The 24,953-nt window shown below is 37.9% G+C and overlaps 2 protein-coding genes across 5 annotated transcripts; one reads left to right on the top strand and one right to left on the bottom strand.

Moving 5' to 3' along the window:
* The first annotated feature begins 1,538 nt into the window (after positions 1-1,538).
* On the top strand, positions 1,539-23,813 carry LOC124838202 (sucrose transport protein SUC4). Of its 4 annotated transcripts, none has more exons than XR_015782216.1 (6): positions 1,540-2,245; positions 5,265-6,004; positions 6,241-6,304; positions 6,404-6,447; positions 22,801-23,019; positions 23,260-23,813. XR_015782216.1 is itself a non-coding variant. In XM_088098912.1 (6 exons), the coding sequence occupies exons 1-5, from the start codon at positions 1,729-1,731 to the stop codon at positions 22,957-22,959; spliced, it is 1,524 nt and encodes a 507-aa protein (XP_087955038.1). In that variant the 5' UTR covers positions 1,540-1,728; the 3' UTR covers position 22,960; positions 23,260-23,813. The 4 variants fall into 4 exon arrangements, 3 of the variants coding, with proteins under 3 accessions (XP_087955039.1, XP_087955040.1, XP_087955038.1); XM_088098912.1 differs by having other exon boundaries at positions 22,801-22,960; XM_088098913.1 differs by lacking the exons at positions 22,801-23,019; positions 23,260-23,813 and adding an exon at positions 21,664-21,995 and having other exon boundaries at positions 1,539-2,245.
* Positions 17,843-21,657, bottom strand: LOC148193496 (uncharacterized). The gene has a single exon (XM_088098916.1). It carries the CDS (start codon positions 18,533-18,535, stop codon positions 17,843-17,845), a length of 693 nt encoding a protein of 230 aa, XP_087955042.1. The 5' UTR covers positions 18,536-21,657.
* Positions 23,814-24,953: the final 1,140 nt, after the last annotated feature.

Raw genomic sequence — 24,953 nt, 5'->3', positions numbered from 1 at the left:
TTTTGTCAACGTTTTGTTGGTAATTTTGTTTGTAGATCAAAATAAATTTTCCCCCCTTAAATGCAAACTGTAGAATTACTTTTCAATGTGCAACAGGTCGAAATTAAATTAGTTTCGAGGTCGAATGAACATGATGTTGACGTCACCCCCACAAAAATATCTGGCACGTGACTTTACTTCAGTACGAATCAAATAGACGAACGAATCTTTCATCTTTCACGACCACGACAATTTTCTTAAATATTTTTTAGAAGAAAATGGTTTTATTTATTTTGTTCCTAAGTCGAACCGAAACCTAGGAATAACGAAATTCCTGAGTAAACCATCTCACAAATACGATGTGTTGTAATTGCCTCAGGTTCTTCTGTCATGCAATTAACCAAAATGATTGAAGCCATGCTCTGTGGCCCCTACCTTAACACTCCATCACTGTTTTCCATATTAATTTAATACATCATCTTTTTCTACTATTATTTTTTAATATTTTCTATTTTTTATCATATCATTTGTCTTTTCCTGATGAGATTTTGAGAAAAATATTTTCACAAATCGTTTTTCTTTACTGTATACAACATATTTTTTTCTTCAATTCTAAACGTGAATCGCAGGTAATGATATTTTAAAAACATTACTATAGCAGACATTTGTATACGAATACGAATACAAATACAAATAGTTTATACACCCTTTTTGTTTGCATCGTATTTGTTCAGAAAAACAGAAAGTATGTTGTAAGTTTTTTTTGCCCTTAATGGAAATAAGACAAGTACTAAGAACAGAATGAGTAATGACAAATAATGGGGAATGAGGGTCAGTTTAGGATATTCTACCCCACAAAAAACAAAGAGTTGGGCCATACGATACGTACGTCTAAACATACTATACCTACTGTTATGATGCATTCTAAGTTCTTCTCCCGAAAGCCAAAAGCCAAAAGCCAAAAGCCAAAATATCTTCTAATCAGTGAACCATTTTTCTAACCAATAATTATTATTACTTAATTAGCCTTGCCAACCCATTCCCACCACCTTTTCTTTATCCCTAATCTTGTGTCACACCCTACCTATTAACCTAACACTATTATTAATTAATAATATTATAACACATTTAAAACGAATCCGTTCCTATCCAAATCCTTTGTCGTTTCATTCACCACTTGAACTTCTCTTCATAATTACAAGACAAATGTTATTCTCATTATATTTTAGGTGACTAAAATATCCCTAAATATATCTTCTCTCAAATAAAAGGATTTCGAAATTAAACTTCTAATAATACAGTTAAGAATTTTACTACTATCATCACTTCATTTCATATTGTATTGACCAATTTAACCATTTATTTGTTTGATGTTTCTTAATTTTTTTAATTTTTAATGTATTTTTTCTTTTCAGTTGAATTGGATTTAAGTTAATTTAATAACTAAAATCTAATCACTTATTATCAACTAAATTTGAGTGCAGAAATAGGAATGATAAACGGGGAGGGCAGTTTCGTAAATAATTGTGGCTAAGAGGTCGAATATGGTGATAACAAGTCCCACCTCGCAAGTTACAACGGAATCGCACTGAACTGCACCATACCGCACCACCTTTGCTTCTGCTTCACACCACAGACAAACCGCCACAGAAACAGACCACACAACACACTCTCTCTGTTTTGTGTCATACCTGACGAAACGGTTTTCGTTAGAGAGAGGGGGCACCGGGAAAAGTGCCGCCACCTGCGATGCCGAATCCCGAGGCTAACCGCAGCCAACACTCCCGCTCCCGGGCCCGTGCCTCTACGTCAGCAGCGCCGCGGCAGCCGGTCAGGGCCCGAGCCTCTCTGCGCCAGCTGCTGCGCGTGGCGTCAGTGGCGAGCGGTATTCAGTTCGGTTGGGCCTTGCAGCTCTCCCTCCTCACTCCCTACGTCCAGCAGCTTGGCATCCCTCATCAATGGGCCAGCATCATCTGGCTCTGCGGCCCGGTCTCCGGCCTCTTCGTCCAGCCTCTCGTCGGTCACATGAGCGACCGCTGCACCAGCCGCTTCGGCCGCCGCCGCCCCTTCATCTTCGTCGGCGCTGTCTCCATCGTGATCGCCGTCGTCATCATCGCCTACGCCGCCGACATCGGTTGGGTTCTTGGCGACACCGCCACCTACCGACCGGCTGCCATAACTGTCTTTATAATCGGCTTTTGGATCCTCGACGTCGCCAACAACGTCACGCAAGGTCCCTGTCGAGCCTTGCTCAGTGATCTCACCAGTATGCTTTGATTCCTCTCCTCCTATCTCAGATATTGAATTCACAATTTACAATTCTAATTCCAGTTATCACTGTTCTCGGCTAATTGATTTTTTGTGAGTTGATTTTGCGAATGCAACTGAGGTGTTCAATTCAACGAAGATCGAGCTACCTAGTTGACTTCCTTGTCTCTTCTTGGATCTTACTCTGTTTCGTAGATTGCTCGATTTCGCTTATGTTTATTGCATTTGACTTGGTTCATTTACTGAACTTTGACCGTTATGATCTGCATGCGTTGTTACCGTTGACCATGTTTGACCAAATCTTCTACCGTGAAATTTGTACTTAATGTTAAATTTGGCGTTTGGTTTGGAAAGTTGTTTAGATTGAGCTATTGTATGGATTGCCAACTTGTTTCTTTTTTTGTTACGGAGAAAGCAGAACGTAAAAATGTAAAGTGAAAAACGCGAAGATTCAATTATGTCTTTTGTTAAGGGTTATTTTGTTGGGATAAGGCTGGTAGTGGCACTTAATTAGTTTGCGGCAAAATGGCGACTAGGAAGCTCGGGGGAAACAAAATTTAAGTCTTCACGGTCATTGTACACTTTCTCTGCATTCTAGTTGTGTAGTTGGAGTCGGGGGGTGTTATCTTTTTCATTCACGGTCATTGTACACTTTCTCTGCATTCTAGTTGTGTAGTTGGAGTCGGGGGGTGCTATCTTTTTCATTACATGCTTCTTCTGTTGCTAGATTTGTTTAGTGCTTCTTGTCTTGCTTTAAACTCATGGGCTTGCTAGATTTTTACTTTACTTTAGTTACACCCTTGCCTGTTGAACTGTAAATGTTGTTCTTTGATTGATGAAGAAACTAATATCTGTTGAAAACGAAAAGCAGTCTCTAAATAATCTTACGTTTACAAATAAAAAAATGGAAAAACAACATGTATACATAGAAGAAAAAAAGGGTACACATATGATTATATACAAATTAGTGCTTACTGCCAAATATTTGATAATTGAAACCATGGTTTTGTTTATTAATGTGGCTACAACTAGTATCTGTCCCTGATATTCATTTTTTTTATTCAATGTTGATTAAAACTTGAACTTGATATGTTTTTAAGGATGTGATTATGGTTTATGTTTGGATTGAGCCTTTTGGTATGTAGTTAAGGTCATCTGTTTGTCAGAATTTATTTTCTTAGGTCATGATCTTTCGTCTGAGTTAATATTTCTATAACTTTTGAATTAGCAATCATATTCACAGCAGTGAACAAATTTGAAACTACTACCTAAGGGAAGAACCAACTTTTGATGGTTTTTGCTGGCTGAATGTCAGGTTCTCTCCGGTGACTGTTGGCTGGTTTAGTGGGCACCCCCTTGGATCACAATCCTTGTGTTACTTCGTTTGGACGATCTTGTGTTTAGAAAAACTAGATAACCTGTGATTTAGATTTTTCATGAAAGAAAGGTTTTTATTCTATGGGGAGGTGTAGCGTAGAAGTTAACGTAAGTAATATTTTGGCTTGTTTTCTCTTCACCTCTCATGACTAGTTACCCTTGGTTTGTCTAGAATTTGGGGTGAGCCTAACTCAATAATCCCAAAGATGAGCTCATGAAGTGAGGACCCTCCAAACCTTTATAAGCTTTAGTCTGTCCTTGTCTGTTGTCTTTGAGGGATCCTCATGCATAGGATTGTGACATCTGGAGATTGGACCAACCAGGTAGAGTTTTAGATAGTTGAGGGTAACATAAATTTTAGATTCACATAGGCTTTTTATAGCCTCTAGAACTTGATTTGCGGTGATCTAGCATTAGATTTAAAATAGGCTCTAATACAACATTGAATATTTGAGTTGTGCCCGAGTGAACCCCAAAAGTGAGTTTGTAAGGTGAGGATTGTCTAAGTTTTATAAGCTTAATTTGCATTGAACTGGAACGTAGACTTTGTAAGAGTATTTTTTTTTTTTTGCATTGGGAAAGCTGCAGACCTAGATAAATTTTGGAATAGTTAAGAGTGACTAATACTTGAATTACGATGGGCTCTGTTATCATTTTGAATTTGGTATGAGCCTGACTCAACTCAAAATGCTTGCTCATGAGATAACGATAGCTCAAGCCTTTATATGTTCTACTTGGCCATATCTATAATTGATGTGGGATCTCTACCTTCTCATTAATGCCCAGGATTCCACATCTGGACTGTGGACATTGTGGGACTATTTTTCCTTTTAATATTGCATGGGAAAACTGCAGGGTTAGGTAGATTTTTGGACAATTGAGGGTTGTCTAAGATTAGATTTATGATAAGTTTCGATACCATATTAAATTATGGGATATCTGCTGGATGTTATAATGGCATAAGAGCCTGAAATAATGAAACTTCTATTTCCAAAAGCTGAACAAATGTCATCACATTTAGAGGTGTCTAAGAAATTTGAATGAGAAGAAAAATGTTTTTCACACCTGTTAACAAGTACATGTTATATAGAATGTAAACTGTTGTGACAGAAAAGAGTAAGCTGCTACCAACTAATCCAACTAGCAGAATCTATACTCTAACTAATCATAACTGCTAATGTACTAACTGAAAAGTAGTTTCACTCTCATGTGTCTAATCACATGTGGTAACTGATAAGGTGGGGTATAGCAACCTTATTTGAAAATAAGTTTCCTCTATTGACTGAAATTGTAGGTCCACTTCCTATACAATCTTCTGCCATATTATTGAATTCAGTTCTCAATTAAATTAAATGGATATAGTAATTATCTTTTGATTTTACAACATATGACCTAAATTGTCTGAATAAATTTCACGAGAAATCATGCATCTTTCTATGCTTCAGTAACTATCTCTGATACTTGGACGTATAAATGCTCATTTCAGAGAGAGGTAGAGTCTTGTGTGTTTTGTGGGAATTACCTCCCTCCCCTCATGAACCAAAAAAATTACGTTTTCATTGTGTCTGTCATCATTTATACGAAAATGGTCAATTTGGAAAACAGCAAGACATTAATGTTCATCTTCTTTGGAATGTTAGGCAAGGATCCTAGAAGGACACGTGTTGCAAATGCTTACTACTCACTGTTTATGGCCATTGGTAATATTCTTGGCTATGCAACTGGATCATACAGTGGTTGGTACAAGGTTTTCCCTTTTACACTTTCCCCTGCTTGCACAATTAGTTGTGCAAATCTCAAGTCTGCTTTCTTTCTTGACATTGCTTTTATTGCGGTCACAACATATATCAGCATCATGGCAGCTCATGAAGTGCCTCTAAATTCTAATGTGGTGGCCCATGCTGAAGCAGTGGCCGAGGAGTCAGGTAGTGCCGAAGAAGCTTTCATGTGGGAATTATTTGGGACATTCAAATATTTTTCAACCCCTGTATGGATAATTCTGTCTGTTACTGCTCTCACATGGATTGGATGGTTTCCATTTACTCTATTTGATACTGATTGGATGGGTCGAGAGATTTATGGTGGTGATCCAAATCAAGGCCTTATATATGATACTGGAGTTAGAATGGGAGCACTTGGTTTGTTGCTTAATTCAGTTGTTCTTGCATTGACATCATTGCTCATGGAAAGGTTATGCAGGAAGAGGGGGGCTGGTTTTGTGTGGGGAATCTCAAATATCGTGATGACATTTTGCTTTCTTGCAATGCTTGTATTAACCTATGTGGCCAGTAGCATAGGCTATGCAGGCAAAGATCTACCTCCACCTGGCATTGTGATAGCCGCATTGATTATCTTTACCATTCTTGGGTTTCCCCTGGCAGTAAGTTGCCCTATTCTACTGCACAAAGCATTTTGTTCCTTTCATATCAACATTGAATATGTGACTAATACATATGAATTATAGTATTTGACTTGCTTTTGTCCTATGTTGTACAATCTCTTAATTTTTTTTTGGGGAACCCTTGTCATACATTTTATTTTAGTATAACTTGTTCTTAGAAATTGAAGTTTGTAAACGGTACTAAATATTTTTTGATTAATATTTATTTATTGCAGATCACTTATAGTGTTCCATATGCCTTAATTTCCACACATATCGAGTCTTTAGGACTTGGCCAAGGTTGACTTCTATTCATTACAGTGTTTATGATTTCTTGAGTACGTGTGTTTAACTATTTATATGTGTAGAACTATTTATATGCATTGCTGGTATTTGCAGGGTTATCAATGGGTGTCCTAAATCTGGCAATAGTGGTCCCACAGGTATTTCTTCTATGAATAGATATATGATTGAAGTCAAACTGCCTTTATTTTGAAGTATGTATTGTTTGAGATATCACATTGTCTAGAGGTAAGATAAAAATATAATATATAAATGGAGAATAATATCAACATATAAGTCACTCTTGCTAGTATAAAATATATTCTTAGTAGATTTTCATTTGAACTAGGTCTACTTTAATTCAATTTGTAATCTTGAATCCTGAATTGAATGTAAATAGGGGTCTTGATTCACACGAGCTTCTCAAGTTCTGTACAAAAACACATTTGCCTACCACTTTTGTGGGAGAGAATATCCTAAAATCAGAATTTGATTTTGAATATAATTGCAGTAATTTTCGTTGTCAGCCAGCACATGGAATCTCTTGGAATGTACTTAGTATTGTTGTGACAGCTATACAACTTCCAATAAGAGTTTCTTTGGAAACTCCCGTTAGTAAAAGGAAATTAAGGAGTCAGATTGTTATTTCCTGTGTTGGAGGAGAAAGCTCCATGTTAGGGGGATATTTTTTCTTTGTGCTTAAACCTTGCTCAAAAACTAAATCCTTCTTTAGAATGTATTTGATAGGGCTTTAAAAGTATATGAAAGGAGGAAAAGAAATTAATTGGGAGGTTGTATGCTGTTTGGCGGTTAGGAGGCTTAGGAGGTCTGTTGGGTGGTTAGTTGTTGGTTAGCAGGAAGGGGTAGCTTTATAAGGGGAGAGGGGTGTCTGGTGACAAACATGTTTTTGCTTTGTTGTATAAACAGGACAATTGCATCCTGTGTGAAGGGAGGGTGTTCCCTTGATAGTGTTTGGACAGTGTACTCTATATTCTTTGTTCTCAAGAATAATAAACAAATTCTTTTCAGTATTCTGGCTGCGAGATGTAACATTCCATTTTAATAGTATAAAACTACCGAAAATGTAACGTTACATAGCTGATAACTTACAAGAAACTTTCCAAAACTACTAAGAAAGGAAATCCTACACTTGAAGAATAAATTCTATCTATGTTGCTGCTTCACCCTCCTCTTCATTTTGTCCCTCCCTAAGCTCACACCATTTAAGGTGGTTATTGCAAAAGAGAAACATACACCAACAAACAAAGACAAAAGCAAGAGTAAACTAGTATGAAAATAAGTATCACATAATATTTAAATTTTCATATATATATATATATATATATATATATATCACAACTCAACCCAAGAAATTTACACTAAGTAGGATCACTCATCCGGATATACTATGAATGTCGAGCTATAACATGTCCTGCCCTTTGCGAGATGGAGAAAGGCCCCTAGGCTAGGACTATGGTGGGTTCTACACTTGTGTGGTGGAACAACTGACCCATTCTAAGTTGTCACACAAGATTAATCCTTTAACTTGCCCTTTGCCAACTGAAGAAAGGCCTCCAGACTAGGACCTCCTACAACATGACTCATCTCTCTCTACTTGAGCATGGATAATCATTAGAGTATCAGGATAACCCATCATAACTAAGCTTCTTACATTCATACTTACAATACTTGAAAACCCCCACTCATAAATTCCTCCTTGGAACTCTCTTCCATACCTTTGAAACCCTTGAGATCACTTCACATTCACATAATACACCCCAATATATGAGACTACTGATCATACATTAAAGAAATAGAAACACCCATACAAGTCATCAAAAATCACACGATAACACAATTTCTTCATGGCATCTTGATACTCACATTAGTAAGGAAACCAACTTTGAAACCCTCCCAAAACGACCTAAAGAACGTCCAAAACTGATATCCAGAACCCTGAAAAGCCCCCTGAAACTGGTGTAATGGTGCCTAGTAGTGCTCAAAGCCCAGGGGCTGGCGCTCAGAGCTAGCGCCTCTGGAAACGGGCGCTCAGCGCCCTGTTTGGGTACTATCAGAAAAACTCTACACTTTTTGGATCCCTTCACACACTTACCCCACAACTTTGAATGATTCCTATGACCTTCTAAACATTGAAAAACCTCTTGAAACACCACCCTATCTCAAACTGACACTTTAAAACCCAAATTCACTTCTACAAGCTACTCAATTTCAATTCTACCCTTTCTAACCCCTACATCAGTTTACAATAATAAAACTCGTTTATAACAAAACTATTTATAAATAAACTATTTAATATTAAAATAACCGAGTCTCACTATTTTTAAACTATTGTCACTTCTAAAATATCATTTTTTGGGATTTTACACGAGTGAGTGTGTTCTATGTGTGTGGTTGATTTCTTGCTTAAAGAAATATATCTGTAGTGTGTTCATTTTCTCTCAAATTTAGAAGGAATATTATTTCTTTCTTATTCTCATTATGAGGTTACCTCTATAAATATACATGGGTTAGCTGCATATTTTAGGAAATGCAGACGGTTAATTCTAAGAAACAGATCCCTATGATTACGGGATCAATCATACATAAATAAACCTAATAAATGCAGCACATAACTGTTGCATAAATACAGCCCATCAAATATAAAAACATCCTAAAATATATCACGACAATTACTACCACGTCAATCATGGTTTTTGACACTTCCCCTCAAGCTGGTGAATAGGTGTTTTCCATTCCCAGCTTGGATATAATCCCTTCAAATTTACTGCAGTTCAGGCCCTTGGTGAGGATGTCCACAATTTGGTTCTGAGTGGACACATATGGTGTGCAAATCATGCCACTGTCAAGTTTTTCCTTGATAAAGTGTCTATCGACTTCAATATGCTAATTGCAGATTTATTGTCACAATATAACCTCATAGGTTCGTCCCACTTTATCTTCAAGTCTTCCAATATAATCTTCAGCCATAGAAGTTCACATATTCCGCGGGCCATTGCACGAAATTCTGCTTCAGCACTTGATCTAGCCACTACACTCTGTTTTTTACTTTTCCAAGTGACTAAGTTTCCACCGAGGAAGGTGCAGTATTCCGTGGTTGACCTTCTATCTACAACTGACCCTGCATAGTCCGCATCTGTATATGCTTCAAGACTTACACTCTTGTTCTGCATGAACAAAATTCCTCTTCCGGAGGTTCCTTTTAAGTACTGAACAATCCTAAGGGCAGCTTGTAGATGAGCTTCCTTTGGTTGGTGAATAAATTGGCTGACTAGACTTACAGCAAAAGCAATGTCTGGTCTAGTATGAGATAAGTAAATAAGTCTGCCCACAAGTCTTTGATACATTTCCTTGTCCACCGCAATATCCTCCTCCATACTTCCCAATTTTATATTTGGATCAACTGGAGTACTTGCTGGTCTGCAGCCTGTCTTTCCTGTTTCTTTGAGCAGATCAGTAATATACTTTTGTTGAGATATGAAGATCCCTTTCTTGGAATGAGCCACTTCAATTCCCAAAAAATTTTTGAGCCTCCCTAGCGTCTTGATCTCAAATTCAGTGGCAAGACACTCACTTAACACTTGTTGTTCCTGCTTGTCGTCCCCACTTACTATAATATCATCTACATACACTAATAAAAGTGTTACTCCCCCTGAAACTGAATGTTTGATAAATAATGTGTGATCTCCTTGGCTCTGTTTTTTGCCCAGACCTATCATGACCTTGGTAAATCTTCCAAACCATGCTCTTGGAGATTGTTTTAGCCCATATAGAGCCTTTCTTAGTTTGCAAACAGTTCCAGCAGCAACCCGATCATTGTAGCCAGGGGGCAATTCCATGTATATTTCTTCTTCAAGATCTCCATGCAAAAAGGCATTCTTCACATCAAATTGCTGCAGATCCCAATCATTATTAGCTGCCAATGACAATATTACTCTGACCGTGTTCATCTTAGCAACCGGGGCAAATGTCTCCAAGTAATCAACTCCATAGGTTTGAGTGAAGCCTTTAGCTACCAACCTTGCCTTGTGACGTTTAATGGTCCCATCGGCCCTATACTTTATTGTATATACCCACTTACATCCAACTGGTTTTTTTATAGGAGGTAGAGTGACAAGTTCCCAGGTTCTATTTTTGTTTAACGCATCCATTTCCACATCCATGGCATGTTTCCATTTCCTGTCAGACAATGCTTCAGATACAGAGGAAGGTGTGTGTGTGGAGTTGAGGTTAGTGAGAAAAGTTTTATGGGTAGGAGAGAATTTTTCAAAGGATAAAAAATTTGACAGTGGGTAAAGTGGTTGTTGGGTGCATGTTCTAGTTCCCTTTCTAAGGGCAATGGGCAGGTCCAGAGTTTGGTCCACCGGTGCTTCTAGATTTTCAGACAAAAGCTCATTAGAATCACTTAAATTAATAGGATTTGAAGGTGTTACCTCATGCAGTGACGGTGGGTTGGATTCTTGGACATTGCCTGATCCTGGAATGGCCTTTTCTCTCCTTGAATATACCAGATTTTTCCCAAACTTTCTGCCTCCATCAGGTGCAAGAGTTGCAGGTGCAGGTTGTTTTGCTGGTTCAGGTGCAGGAGTAGTTGCAAGAGGTCTCACTGGTTCAGGTGCAACATGCTCAATGCTTCCCTCAGTTTCAGGGTCAATTTCTGGGCCAATTTCAGGTCCAAACGTCATATTTGGGGACATGAGAGTCTCATCTTCCTGTCTTACATTCTCCCCCTGAAGATGAGGCTGTTTAAAGTAGCTTTCTTGTTCGTTGAAGGTGACATCTCTTGACACATAAAATCTTTTTGAGAGGGGTTGAAAACATTTGTACCCTTTTTGTGTGGTAGAGTACCCTAAGAAGACACACTTGACAGCCCTAGGATCCAACTTTCCCCTTTCATTACTATGAATATGCACAAAGGATACACACCCAAATATTCTAGGTTGAAGGTTATTTGTAGGATCTAAGTGTGGGTAGAACGAGGATAGAACTTCCATGGGACTTTTAGAGTTTAAAACCTTAGTGGGTAACCTATTAATTAGATAGGTGGCAGTAAGAAGGGCTTCCCTCCAAAATCTCTTAGGAACATGGTTTTGAAAAAGTAGAGCTCTAGTTTGATCTAATAGGTGCCCATTTTTCCTTTCTGCAATCCCATTCTGTTGAGGTGTGTTTACACATGAGGACTCATGGATTATCCCTTCCCTTTGGCAAAAAGAGTTTAGTACAAGGTTAAAGTAGTCCTTGGCATTGTCAGACCTAATTCTTTTGATACTGACCCCAAATTGATTTTTAATCATTGAGACAAATTGGATAAACATAGAGCTAACTTCAGATTTTTGTTTCAATAAAAACACCCAAGTCACCCGGGTACAATCATCAATGAATGTTAAAAACCATTTAGCACCTAAGATATTAGGAACATGGACAGGACCCCATACATTAGTGTGAACAAGAGAAAACGGGAGAGAACTCATCTTATTGCTAATGGGAAAAGGTACACACTTGTGTTTTGCAAACTCACACACCTCACAATGGAGACTCTCCACATTTAAATTTTTAAACAGGGAAGGAAACAACACTTTTATAACACGGAATGATGGATGTCCTAGCCGGTAATGATGAAGTTGAGCTTTCTCTTTATTGGGCATGATGGATGTAGATATAAGACTCTTGGTAGGCAGATTAGGGTTCTCCATGTAGTATAAGCCATTCCATTCTCTAGCATGTCCAATCGTCCTCCCCAAGTTCTTGTCCTGTAAGATACAAGCGTTGCTGTAAAAGACAACATTACATGAAAGATCTTTGGTAAGTTTTTGTATGGAAATCAAGTTGGTGGATAGTTTAGGGACATGAAGGACATTTTTTAAGGTCATGGATGGGCTTATTTGGACCTCTCCTTGTCCGGCTGCAGTTATAAGGGTTCCATCTGCGGTATAAATTTTCTTGTTGCTAGGACATGGGGAATACGTGGAAAAGTATTTGGGTAAGGGGGTCATATGGTCAGTGGCTCCAGAGTCTAATATCCAGTAATGTGTAAATGGTGTATCTGAAACATTGAGCCCAAACAGAAATGGAAACTTACTAGAGTATGTCAATGTACACGTACTTGTACTGGTGGGCTTCTCCAATTTACTAAGAAGTGCTCTTACCTGTTCTATCTCTTCATGATTCAACTGTACAGATTATTCACTTTGACCATTAGCAATGTATGACTTGAGATCTAAAACTGAGAAAAATAGTTCTGAAGGGCTTAGAAGACCCTTCTGAGTTCTCTTATTTATATAGATAAAAAACTGATACAATAGATAGATGGAAGATGAAGAGATTGTCCTAGACTGCTAGGAACAATCATTATAGATAACCCAACACACAGCTACCTACTTTAGGCCCTGCTACACTAATCATAGGTAGACTTAATAATTATTCTAACACTCCCCGGAGCATACAAATTGTATGTACCAAGCTTGGAACAAATAAACTCAATCCGAGGTCCCCTTAATGACTTAGTCAACACATCTGCGAGTTGGTCATTTGATCCAACAAACTCAGTACAAATTTCTTTTGACAATAATTTTTTCCGAACAAAATGACAATCAATTTCTATATGTTTGGTTCTCTCGTGAAACACTGGATTTGATGCAATGTGAATAGCAGCTTGGTTATCACAATACATCTTCATACTCTGGATGTCACAGAAGTTAAGCTCTTGAAGGAACTGCTTCACCCATATAAGTTCACATGTTAATGAAGCCATTGCCCTATATTCAGCCTCAGCTGTTGATCGAGCCACTACATTTTGTTTCTTACTTTTCCATGAGATAATGTTTCCTCCAAGGAAAACACAATATCCAGTAGTAGATCGTCTATCAATAGGAGAACCTGCCCAATCAGCATCACAATATCTTGATACCTGAAGACTTCCTTTTTCTTCATATAAGAGCCCTTGCCCGGGAGCCTTTTTCACATACCTTAGAATGCGAATGATAGCATTCCAATGGCCAACACATGGAGCTTGCATAAATTGGCTAACCACTCCAACTGCAAAAGATAGATCCGGCCTTGTAATAGTGAGATAGATTAGTTTTCCAACTAGCCTCCTATATCTCTCCGGGTCGGGGAATAATTCACCTTCTTCTGTTGTTAATTTTTGATTTGGATCCATAGGGCTATCAACAGGTCTACAATCAATCATGCCTGTTTCTTGCAAAATATCCAGAGCATACTTCCTTTGGGAGATTACAACTCCATCTTTTGACTGAGCTACTTCAATGCCTAGGAAGTATTTGAGGCTCCCAAGATCCTTGGTTAGGAAATGTCTACACAAGTACTCCTTCAATTGAGATATTCCAACAGTATCATTTCCTGTAATAACTATATCATCAACATATACTATCAAGTAAACACATTTCCCGGGAGACGAATGATAATAAAAGACTGAATGATCTGCTTCACTGCGTTTTAGCCCAAATTTTTGAACAATGGAGCTAAACTTTCCAAACCAAGCACGTGGTGATTGCTTGAGCCCATATAGAGATCGGTTCAATTTACAAACCATACCAGACTCCTCCTGAGCAACAAACCCTGGAGGTTGCTCCATATAAACTTCTTCCTCAAGATCACCATGGAGAAAGGCATTTTTGATATTCAACTGATGAAGTGGCCAATGACGAATGGCTGCCATTGCAAAGAACAATCGAATGGTAGTCATCTTTGCCACGGGAGAAAAGGTGTCACAATAATCAAGACCATAAACCTGAGTGTACCCTTTTGCAACCAGCCGGGCTTTGAGCCTATCAATGTTACCATTAAGGCCGACTTTAATTGCATATACCCATCGACAACCAATAGCCTTTTTGCCCGGGGGAAGTGGCACAAGCTCCCAAGTGTGACTGCGGTCAAGAGCCTGCATTTCTTCAATCATGGCTTGTCGCCATCCAGGATGATCAAGTGCTTCTTTCACATTTTTAGGAATAACCACAGGAGATACTGAGGATAAAAGGGAATAAAAGGAGGGCGACACTCTGTGATAACTAAGAAAATTATAAATGGGATGAGGGCGACACTCTGAGAGCAATGGGCCAAGCAGAATCATCTTCACCAGGAGACGTGACAGGAGATGGTGACGGAGAAGAATCTGAAGGAGGAGATCCACCATTTTCTGGAAGAGGATTACTCACCGGGGTACTGTGTCGAAGGATATCAGTATGTGGAGAGGAAGGTTTAGGAGGACCTTGGGCATGACTTGGATTGACTGAGGCATTGGAGATATTAGACTCAACCACTGGAAGAGGAAGGACCTGGTGGAGGATATGAACATCTTGAACAGAGGGAGAGAAGAAAGGTGTCTGTTCAAAGAAGGTAACATTGGCAGACATGTAGTACTTTTTGGTTTCAGGAGAGTAACACCGGTACCCTTTTTGAAGCCGAAAATAGCCCAAAAAGACACATTTGATCGCACGAGCAGAGAGCTTGTCGAGCCCCAGAGACATGTCGTGAACAAAACAAACACAACCAAAGACTCGAGGAGAGGTGTGAAAGAGAGGATCATTGGGAAAGAGAATGGAGAAAGGAACTTTATGATTGAGAGAGGAGGAGGGCATCCTATTAATAAGAAAACATGCAGTTAAGATGGCATCGCCCCAGTGATGAACAGGAATATTAGCACCAAGCAAAAGGGTACGAGCCGTTTCAACCAAGTGTCTATTTTTTCTTTCGGCTATACCATTTTGCTGGGGTGTATGAGGACAAGTGGGCTAATGCAAAATACCATGGGAGCTAAGAAGTGAAGAAAAATTTGATGAGAAATACTCTTTAGCATTATCACTTCTTAAGACTTTAATTACGTGACCAAATTGGTTCTTGATTTCATTCAAAAAGGATGTGAAAATGGGTAACAATTAAGAGCGATCTTTCATTAGATAAACCCAAGTACATCTAGAATACTCATCAATAAAAGTAACAAAGTACCTAAAACCAAAAGAAGAGACGCGACTAGGTCCCCAGACATCAGAATGAATAATAGAGAAACTAGAAGTACACATTGATTGAGACCTTTTTGGAAAGACAGATCTAACATGTTTTCCTAGTTGACAGGACTCACATTCTAAAGTCTGAAGACCACTAAGTTCAGGACACATCTTTTTTAACTTTGACAAGTGAGGATGGCCAAACCGATCATGTAACACTTTAGGGGGAAGAGCTGTGACACAAGATACCCGTGGACGAGATCCAAAATGGTATAAACCTCCAGGTTCATATCCTTCTCCAATCTGTCTCCCAGAGCCACGCTCCTGTATAACAAAAGATTTTGAATCGAAAGTTATTGAACAATGTAACATTTTGGTTAACTGACTTAAGGAAATTAAATTGAATGGACAGTTAGGGACAAAAAGAACAGATTTCAGAGTTAGAGAGGGAGACAGGGAGACATGACCGACTCCCTTTGAACAAGTTTTAGAGCCATTTGCAAGGGTAATGAAATGGGGTTTTTCTTGGAGGGAAAGGGTTGAGAACAATGAGGTATTACCAGAAATGTGATCAGAAGCACCCGAGTCAATTACCCATGAATTTAGACCTTCCATGGATTGAGAAATGCAAGCTGTGGACGTACTTGGGGACTGAGATGATTGCGCCAAACTGTTAGACTTTAATCGCAGATACTCTTGATACTCTTCCTCAGTGAACTTGGAATTGGAAGTGGAAGTTTCAGCCTTAGAGACATTGGCGGTTTTTGAAGGAAAGCCATGCAAGGAGTAGCAGTTTTCTTGGGTGTGACCCACCCTCTTACAGTAAGAGCATTGTGGACGTCCTCGACCTCCACGTCCTCCTCCTATAGTGCCACGTCCTCCTCTTCCTCGCGTGGCAACCATGACAGATGGTTCCATTGTTTCATGAGCTTCCTGAGACTGAGACACGGGAACACGAAGAAGACGTGTGGTCAAGGCTTCCAAGGAAGGGACCTCATGACTTGTCAGAAGTTGATCTCTGATGTGACTCAAATCTGGATGCAAAGCACGGAGGATCATCACCATATAATACTTGTCAAGCTTCTTTTTGATATCTTCCGAAGATTCCACTTCCAAGAACATTCTCAATTCTTCCACAGCTGCTTGGGCTTCAGTCATGAAGGAGACCATATCATGATCTGTCATTTTGAGACAGGCGAGCTTGTTTGCGGTATCATAGAGACGTTGAATATCATTAGCATAAATGCTTTGAGCTTTCTTCCAAAAAGTGTGACATGTCTTGAAGGCTCTAAGAGATATCAAAAGCCGGGGTTCCACAGATTGTCACAATAAGGCACACAATTGGAAATCAGCTTGTTTCCATTGTTCAGCTTTGTCAGAAGGTACTTGGCTTCCATCCTGCTCGAGGTGGTCATAATGTCCTTGACCAAGGAACCACATTTCCACAGCAGCAGACCAACATAGATAATTCTTTCCGTTTAGCTTTTCGGAAGTGATTGAGGGACTTCCAGAGAAAGAAAGAGCACTTCCAGACGCCATTCTTTGATAAAAAGAGGAGAAGGAACCAGAAAAACCGTGAAGAACCAGAAAAGCCTAGGGGGGTTCTTAGGGTTTTCTTAAAGGGGAGCTTGTGGACACACCAAAGTAATATTTTGAGGGGCAGAACGGACAGAGGAGCAGAGGGTGACAACTATGGAGGTGGCGCGGCGACTTTCCGGTTTGGGGACAGCACGCGCCTGTTCGCAGCGCACAAAGAGGCGGCGCGTGGCGGAGCGTGGAGGAGAATCAGGCGAACCCACCGGTGGGGTTGGCTGTCGCGTGAAGAGGCGAACCAGATCCAGTGGTCGCCGGACGGAACAGTGACGACGGACGGCGGCAGACGGTGGCGAACGGCGGTGGACAGCAGCAGACAGATGCGAGGCGGCGGACAACCAAGTTGAAGAACTACAAACTGCAGTTGACAACTGCAGATAGTGGCGAGACAGCCGCGGACAACGGCGAACGGCACTAGACAAATGCAAACAGTAGTGACAGTGCTGGTGGACAACCCAGGAAAGAAACCAGAGCAGGATGAACCTGCTCTGATACCAACTTGAGATCTAAAACTAAGAAAAATAGTTCTGAAGGGCTTAGAAGACCCTTCTCAGTTCTCTTATTTATCTAGATAAAAAACTGATACAATAGATAGATGGAAGATGAAGAGATTGTCCTAGACTGCTAGGAACAATCATTATAGATAACCCAACACACAACTACCTACTTTAGGCCCTGCTACACTAATCATAGGTAGACTTAATAATTATTCTAACAGTATGCTTGCCCTTGCCCTCCTTTTTTGTATACGCCTCCTTTTTGCCCCCACTCTCGGCTTGGGTTTTTTGGCCCCCATTCTCGGCTTGAGATCTTTCCATCTTTCAGCCCCCATTCTCGGCTTGGGGGTTTTCCGTGTAATTTCCAACACTTTTCCCTTGTGTGGCGTGGCTTATTACAATGAGTACACCAAACCTCCTCATGTTTTTTCTCCATATTGGGAACCTAGTTTTTTTTCTGGTTGGCAATCATGATTGTTCCTCCTTCAGCTATCATTGCAGAATTTTCGGTGGTTGAGGTTTCCAGCATCAGCCCTCTCCTTTTCTTCACTCCGGATATTGGCCACCACTTCATTAAGCCCTGGAACCTTTTCTTTTCCCAGGATTTGGATTCGAACTTGGTCATATTCAGGGTTTAGGCCTACCAAAAAATCATAGACCCTATCTTGTTCAATATACTTCTTTAGAATTGTTGAGTCTTCTGAGCATTTTGCTTTTATAACTCGATAGTGATCCAGTTCCATCCATAGAGACTTGAGTTGATTGGCATATTCTGTGATTGATTTATTTCCCTGTTTGGCAGCCACAGTCTTCACTTTTACATCATAAATTTGAGCAGCATCCTTGCCCTTAGAGTAAGTTTGTTCAGCTGCCTCCCAAATTTCTTTTGCTGATTTCAGAAACATACAGGTATCACTGATTTCTGGGACCATTGAATTCCATAGCCATGCCATGATCATGGAGTCTTCTTCATCCCATGATTTGAATTTGGGATCAGTCTCATCTGGTGTATTACCAGTCAGGTGATTGATCTTCCCTTTACCTTTCAAGATGGTCTTAATGATTTGAGACCATTTGAGATAGTTCTTCCCATTTAACGTATAAGTGGAATGAATATTCTGCATTTCTCCAGTGGTTTGGGGACTGTCCCCAGTTTCCAGATTCACTACTTCAGCCATAACAAGGAGGAATCAAGGTGGAAGGAGTTACGCTGCAATGAAGGCTAGCTCCGGGGCACAACAATAAAGGCTGCGATTTTAGGTTACAGATCGCGCAGCAATGAAGGCTGTGGCTGCAGTTTGGTGGCACGGTCAGAGACTCCCAGGGATCGGGAGCTCTGATACCATCTCAAATTTAGAAGGAATATTATTTCTTTCTTATTCTCATTATGAGGTTATTAACCTTTATAAATATACATGGGTTAGCTGCATATTTTAGGAAATGCAGACGGTTAATTCTAAGAAACAGATCCCTATGAGTACGGGATCAATCATACATAAATAAACCTAATAAATGCAGCACATAACTGTTGCATAAATACAGCCCATCAAATATAAAAACATCCTAAATATATCACGACAATTACTACCACGTCAATCATGGCTTTTGACATTTTCTGAACCCAACAATTAGTTTTTATCCAGTTTCAAGGTATTAGACAGTCACGAGTCACATTATCTACAGTTTCTTTCACTCTATAAAACAACGGGTCTTAAGTCCCTAGAACAGTTATTGTTGGATAAGAGTAAATTTAACCAGCATGACATGTTTTTGTTCTACTACATTGTTATAATGAACATAAAGTGCATTTCTGTTTCCTCCTGAATATAATATTTCAAGAAATTGGCAGATCTCAACATGGTATACATAAATTGTGAAGTCAGTTGCGTATCATAAGACATTTCCTGCTGCCTCTTTTTCCACAAACATAAGTGGTTTAGATAGGCAAGGATAGTAGGTATGGGGAAGGTCGTTGGGAAATAGAAAATGAATCCCATTGAATTTGCACTAAGCTATTGGTCTCGCATTTCTTACTTACCGTTAGTGGAATGAACCATATGATCCATGAAGAAACTGTATGATATTTTAACAAACGTGTTTGAATTTGAAAGAAACCACTTGCATTAAGAGTGCACATATTAACTGTTGTCTTTGAAATCATTGAAATAAGAAATTGATTTGATAGGATTACACTGAAGGTAACTAGATTCGGCTGCCAATTCCCTCATTTGGAACTTGAACAAAACATAAAAAAATAGTGGCTATTTCAGCCCCTAAAATTGTAGAAGAATGTTAACCTAGTCTAAAAATTATTAAAATTCTAAAATAGTTCAGGCATTTGAAGACTATTCAAATTAGTTCAATCAGCCCCCTCAGTTAACAAACAATGTCAGAGATGCTGATATGGCTCCCCTATGTCCATCCATATGTGGCTAACCAGTCGCAAGGCCTATTTTCTGTAACATTCACCTTTGGCCTCCTATTAAAAAAAATCATTTCAACCCAAGAATACGAAGATTCAGAACTTTAAGAGAGAGTGCATCATTTACCCTAACACTGATTTCTTTTTTGTGTCATCGTGCATTTTAACACTGAAGCAAAGCTTTTGTTCACATGGGCAACTACTGAAAATACTTGTTATGGCAGGTTACTATCTACTTTTGGCGTTTTGTTCCTGTAAATAGGCAAATTGTTGATTAGCACATGCTATTACCTTAACTTGTTTCTTAACTGCACTAATTTTAAACTGAACAACACTATTTTTTAACAGAATTGCACTAATTTTCAACTGAATTATAATATTTTTGAATTAAAAAACTAAAAAAGGTAGTATTTATCCACTTCATTCATAATATAGGTTCCTTATAACCTAAAATAGACATAAAACTAAGTAGATAGAAAAGATTTGTCTCTACTCAAGAACATAGGTTCCCCCATAAACAAATCTCTTAATAATTATATCTTCCTGGAAATCTTTGTTAATAAAAATTAAGAAAATGACTTTTTCTTTTTTTACATTAAAGTTTAGAACTCCTCTTTAGTACTACTTGTTGTAAATATCAGAATTCTATTAGAAATGCATTGATTAAAAAATGTACTAGGATGAGTTCACATTATTCGATCTCATTGAATCTTTATTCTAATCAAGTTATACAATTTAAAATTTAGTTATTTCAAATGTTTTTATAATTGCTTTACCGACTAATTCTAATTAAGTCTAATAAAAAATTAAGAAACAATTATAAATAATTAAACACACACAACTGAACTAACACTAAACCAAAAAATAGTTTGTTTGAACTGAACTAAACTATTTTTTTTTCTAACAAACTTAACTGAACTATTATTTAAAATTTTTGAAACGAAAAGACAAATTAACTAATAAGTAGATTGGAAAGATTTGTATTTACTTAAGAACATAAGTTTTCCCATAAATAAAAAAATTAAAAGGTTAAGATGTGTTGGGTTAAACCAAAAGTTGAGACGACCCAAGTTAGGCAAATTGTAAAAACAAGTTAGGGCTGAAATTCAGTCGGGACAGGCACGTTCGAAACTTAGTCAAGTCGATCTCGACCAAAATTCGACTAAGTCGGCCTCAGTTGAAAATTTGACAAATTTGGTTGGAACGACCACGGTCGAAACTTGCTCAATTCAGTCTTGACCGAAAATCTGCCGAATTTAACTGAATTGGCCTTGACAAAAATCTTCCGAATTTGGATGGGACGACCATGATTGAAACTTAGTCAAGTTGGTCCTGATCGAAATTGGCCAAATTTGATTTAGTCGGCACTGGTTGAAAATTAGCAGAATTCGGTCGGGAAGGCCATGAATGGTCAACACGGTCCCCATCAAAAATGAATTCGGCCGAGTCAACCTCAGTCAAAAATTGGCTGAATTCAGTTGAGTCAGGCACGGTCGAAACTCGGTTGAGTCAATTCCGGTCGAAAATAGACCAAATTTGGCCAAGTTAGCCCAATCAAAGTTTGGTCTAATTAGCAGTAGTTCTGCAACTTTAGAAACTTTCAAACAAGTAAAAAGTATAAAAAAAATTAGTTTTAAGTTAATGAATAGTTAATTGAACTATAACTTTAGAGATTCAGTTTTCTAAAACTGAACTATAAAATAGTGCAGTTTAGTTTTTATTGTAACACAGTTCAATATTTTGATTTAAGTGCAGTTAAGTTAATTTTGTCCACCCCTATTGTAAACCATAGCAAAAAATAAAAATTGTTGTTTTTCCAACCATTGATCCATGAGATTGCAAACGCACTCCAACTTCCACTCATGCCTTTCTTTTGTTGTCTAGGCTGTACAAATGGTCCTATATTGGGAAATATCATCTCCAATGTGTTGTTCCTTTTGAAGCTTTATTTCTATAGTTCTTGGGACGGTTCTGAACTGTTGAAGAAGTGGAAAGAAGGTGAAAGTTGCCAAAATTGTTAGAATGGTCCCAGTGAATGGGCTGCCACATGGGAGCTGGCATGGCAATTAGAGTCCGTTTACTTGTGCTTTTATTTCCGATTTTGATTTCTGTTTTCAATTTTTAGATGGTTGTTGGGGAAACATACACAACAAAGAAAAAATGTTTTCAATGTTTTCTACACGAGTCTTTGATAAGATGAAACAAATTGAAATCAAGGTGTTACTTTTGTAATTAAAAAATATAAAAAAATGAGAATAAGAAATAAAAACAGTAAAACTGATCCTTAATGTGCCGCATTAGCATGTCTGACATTTAGTTTACTAAGGAAACAATTGTATTAACTTGAGTGATGATATTCAATTTTAGATACTGTGTGAACCATGTTCATAGTAAAAAAAAAGGAAAATCCATTTTGGAACTATCATGAGATCTTAATCATTTCTGGGACTAAGTTGGCAGCAGCCTACAGTTTTAGGGACTGAACTGTTGATGTCTTATGACTAGGCTTCTACTTGTGGGTCAATGTTGGCATAGGTAGGGCACTTAACACGCTACATTAGCACGCTTGTTGCCATTTTTGAGTGGGGGTAACGGATGGAATAAGTTGAGAATCTTCTATTTTAGAGTATTTAGACATTTTAATAATTTCGAAGACTAAATTGACACACTTCTACAGGACTAAAGTTATGATTCCCTCAAGAAATAGAATTTGAATTGATTTGCAAATCATTCTCTTGTTTGTAGGAGCACCTCTAAGATAAATTGAATTTATTTTGTTTCATCAAATTTGTTTACCACCCTTATTTAGAATATAGGTAAAATAAAATCACTAATGTAATGTGGGCAAAGTTTTCATTTCTAATAAATTAAAGCTAAAGTCAAATTTAATCCAACCAAGCATACTAGTATGTAGTTTTTAGCAAATAATGTTGTGCTCTCTAAGTGGAAACTTTATAAAAGAGCAATACTTATGAAGTGTTTTCGGTCCCAGATTACATAATAATCCTTTGTTTTTAATAGATAGTAGTGTCCCTGGGAAGTGGACCATGGGATCAGCTATTTGGTGGAGGAAACTCCCCAGCCTTTGCAGTAGGAGCTGTTTCAACCATTATCAGTGGACTCATAGCTATCTTGGCTATTCCTCGATCTGGTGCTCAAAAGGCTCGAAGTCATGCGTGAGGTATCATGTTCATGTTAAAGCATTTATTTCTTTCGAAGGAGGAGGGTGAAAATGAACAGGTAGCAAGAATTTGTACATAGTTATTTTTTATTGTATCCTTTTTCCCGAGCAAAGATTTCACTCTCAATTGTCCTCTAATAAAATAAATGTATGTTTGTTGTATTGTACTTTAATATTATTGGTCATTATTTGAAGCAAAATGACCTGTTTTCTGAGTGTTATTATTTTCTGAAGCAAAGAAAGCTCTAGGAACAATTTTTGTGTGTGATCCTGATGAGCCAGTTGTCTGTTTAAAACAGTGAGGTTGGTTGGCTATGTAAATCATGAGACATGACAAGCTGTAGAAAAGGGTGAATGAATACTCTTGATGTCAAAGGAACGATCTAAAACAGAAAATTTATATATCATTACCTTTCCCATCATCTTGGAATCTCATGTAAATATGATATCATAAAAGCTGTCACCAAATTCTGGTTGAAATATTGTGCAATCAGTGGAGACCTTCCTCATTGTAAATTAGTTCTTCTCGTGCAAGATGTTCCTTTCGTGGCTAATTGCAAAGTAGTTATGGCATCTTCCATGGGTTCTAAAGTTCATCTCAGGCAACATTCTTTCCCACCAACACGAGTTGCTGCTGATTTGGAATTATTCGAGATGAAATATTGGTTTTTTTAAAGGCAATTCTGGTTGTGTATTAGTGCTGCTATATTGAAGTGTTGGAATCTTCTACATTTGTGTGACTTGTTTGTATTAGTGGGATGAACGTGTTTAGTGGCCAACACTGAGTATGTGAATTTTTCTGATGGAAAACCTTGATGGAGACATGCCTATAATGCTCCTTATTTTGGTATAAGTATTTTTCTTTCAAAAAGAACAAAATTCTTCAAGAACTGGTCTCATTTATCGTGTTCGTTTAATGCTTTCTAGCTCTTGCCTTAAAGACATGCTTTAAGGACTACGTGTCCTTCTCTTAATTTATCATAATCACTAAAAGAATAAACTACTTATTTTAATCATATTTAATGTTCTTACTTTTCATTCACGATTTTTCTATCAATTTGAGTAATGGTGAATTAAATTGAAATTTTTTAATTAAATATTGAACGGAACGTTTAATGTTATTATTAGATTTTTTTTTTATGAAAAACAACTATATTTGTTGATTTTCTTACTCTCTCCTTGAAAGCTGCAAATTTTTTTTCTAGATATTTTCTTTTCAATTCATAATGAATGCTTAGGGACAAATTCCTCCAATCGTTTTGCTGCTTTTGTATGATGGAATAAATTCGTGTTTGATATACTTCACCCTGATTTGCTTTCAATCATCTTTCGCATAATATCTTTTTTTCACACACACCACATATTTTGATTGGCTATAAAATCTCTTCGATGGATTGATGAACCATGAGCAAATAACTGTTCAATTGGTTTTGATAAGATTTGATAATTGTGAAAAGGGAGATTTTCACCTTTTCACAGTTTGGATCATCAAAACTTAATGTTCATTCATCCTGAGATATTTGATTTGCAAGACAAAAAGATGCTTATGCTTATTACTTCTGGTCAAGAAAATGGAGAAAGTATGTCTCAGTAGTAAATGATTACTGAAGATAAACCAAAAGAAAAGGATGTAATTTGATTTGTGGGGAGAGAATTGAGGATGAATTTGGTGGTTGTATGGTAGAATATTTGACCCCATGATAATACATTCATGGGAAAAAGCTTTGGTTAGATGGATACAATACAAGTTTGGAATCTGTTCCATCTTCTAGAGAAGCATAACATTGTCAAAATTAATATTTCATTTGTCTTGTCACTCTTTTTGCCCCAGCTAGCGTTGTAGTTTTCACTGTCATATCCCTAAAATTTGAGCCATATTCCTCAACTCATCTACTTTTCTAATCAGCTTGAGTTATATTATTCTCATGTGCTTTACTTTTTATAAGCCATTTTTTTATGTCTGTCTATTATATTACTAAAATTTATTTTGTAT

Source organism: Vigna umbellata, chromosome 9 (genome assembly GCF_029865625.1).
Source record: "Vigna umbellata cultivar VRB3 chromosome 9, Vumbellata_1.0, whole genome shotgun sequence".
NCBI lineage: Eukaryota > Viridiplantae > Streptophyta > Magnoliopsida > Fabales > Fabaceae > Vigna > Vigna umbellata.
The sequence above is the reverse complement of the archived record's forward strand: the minus strand, read 5'-3'. Positions and strand labels throughout refer to the sequence as shown.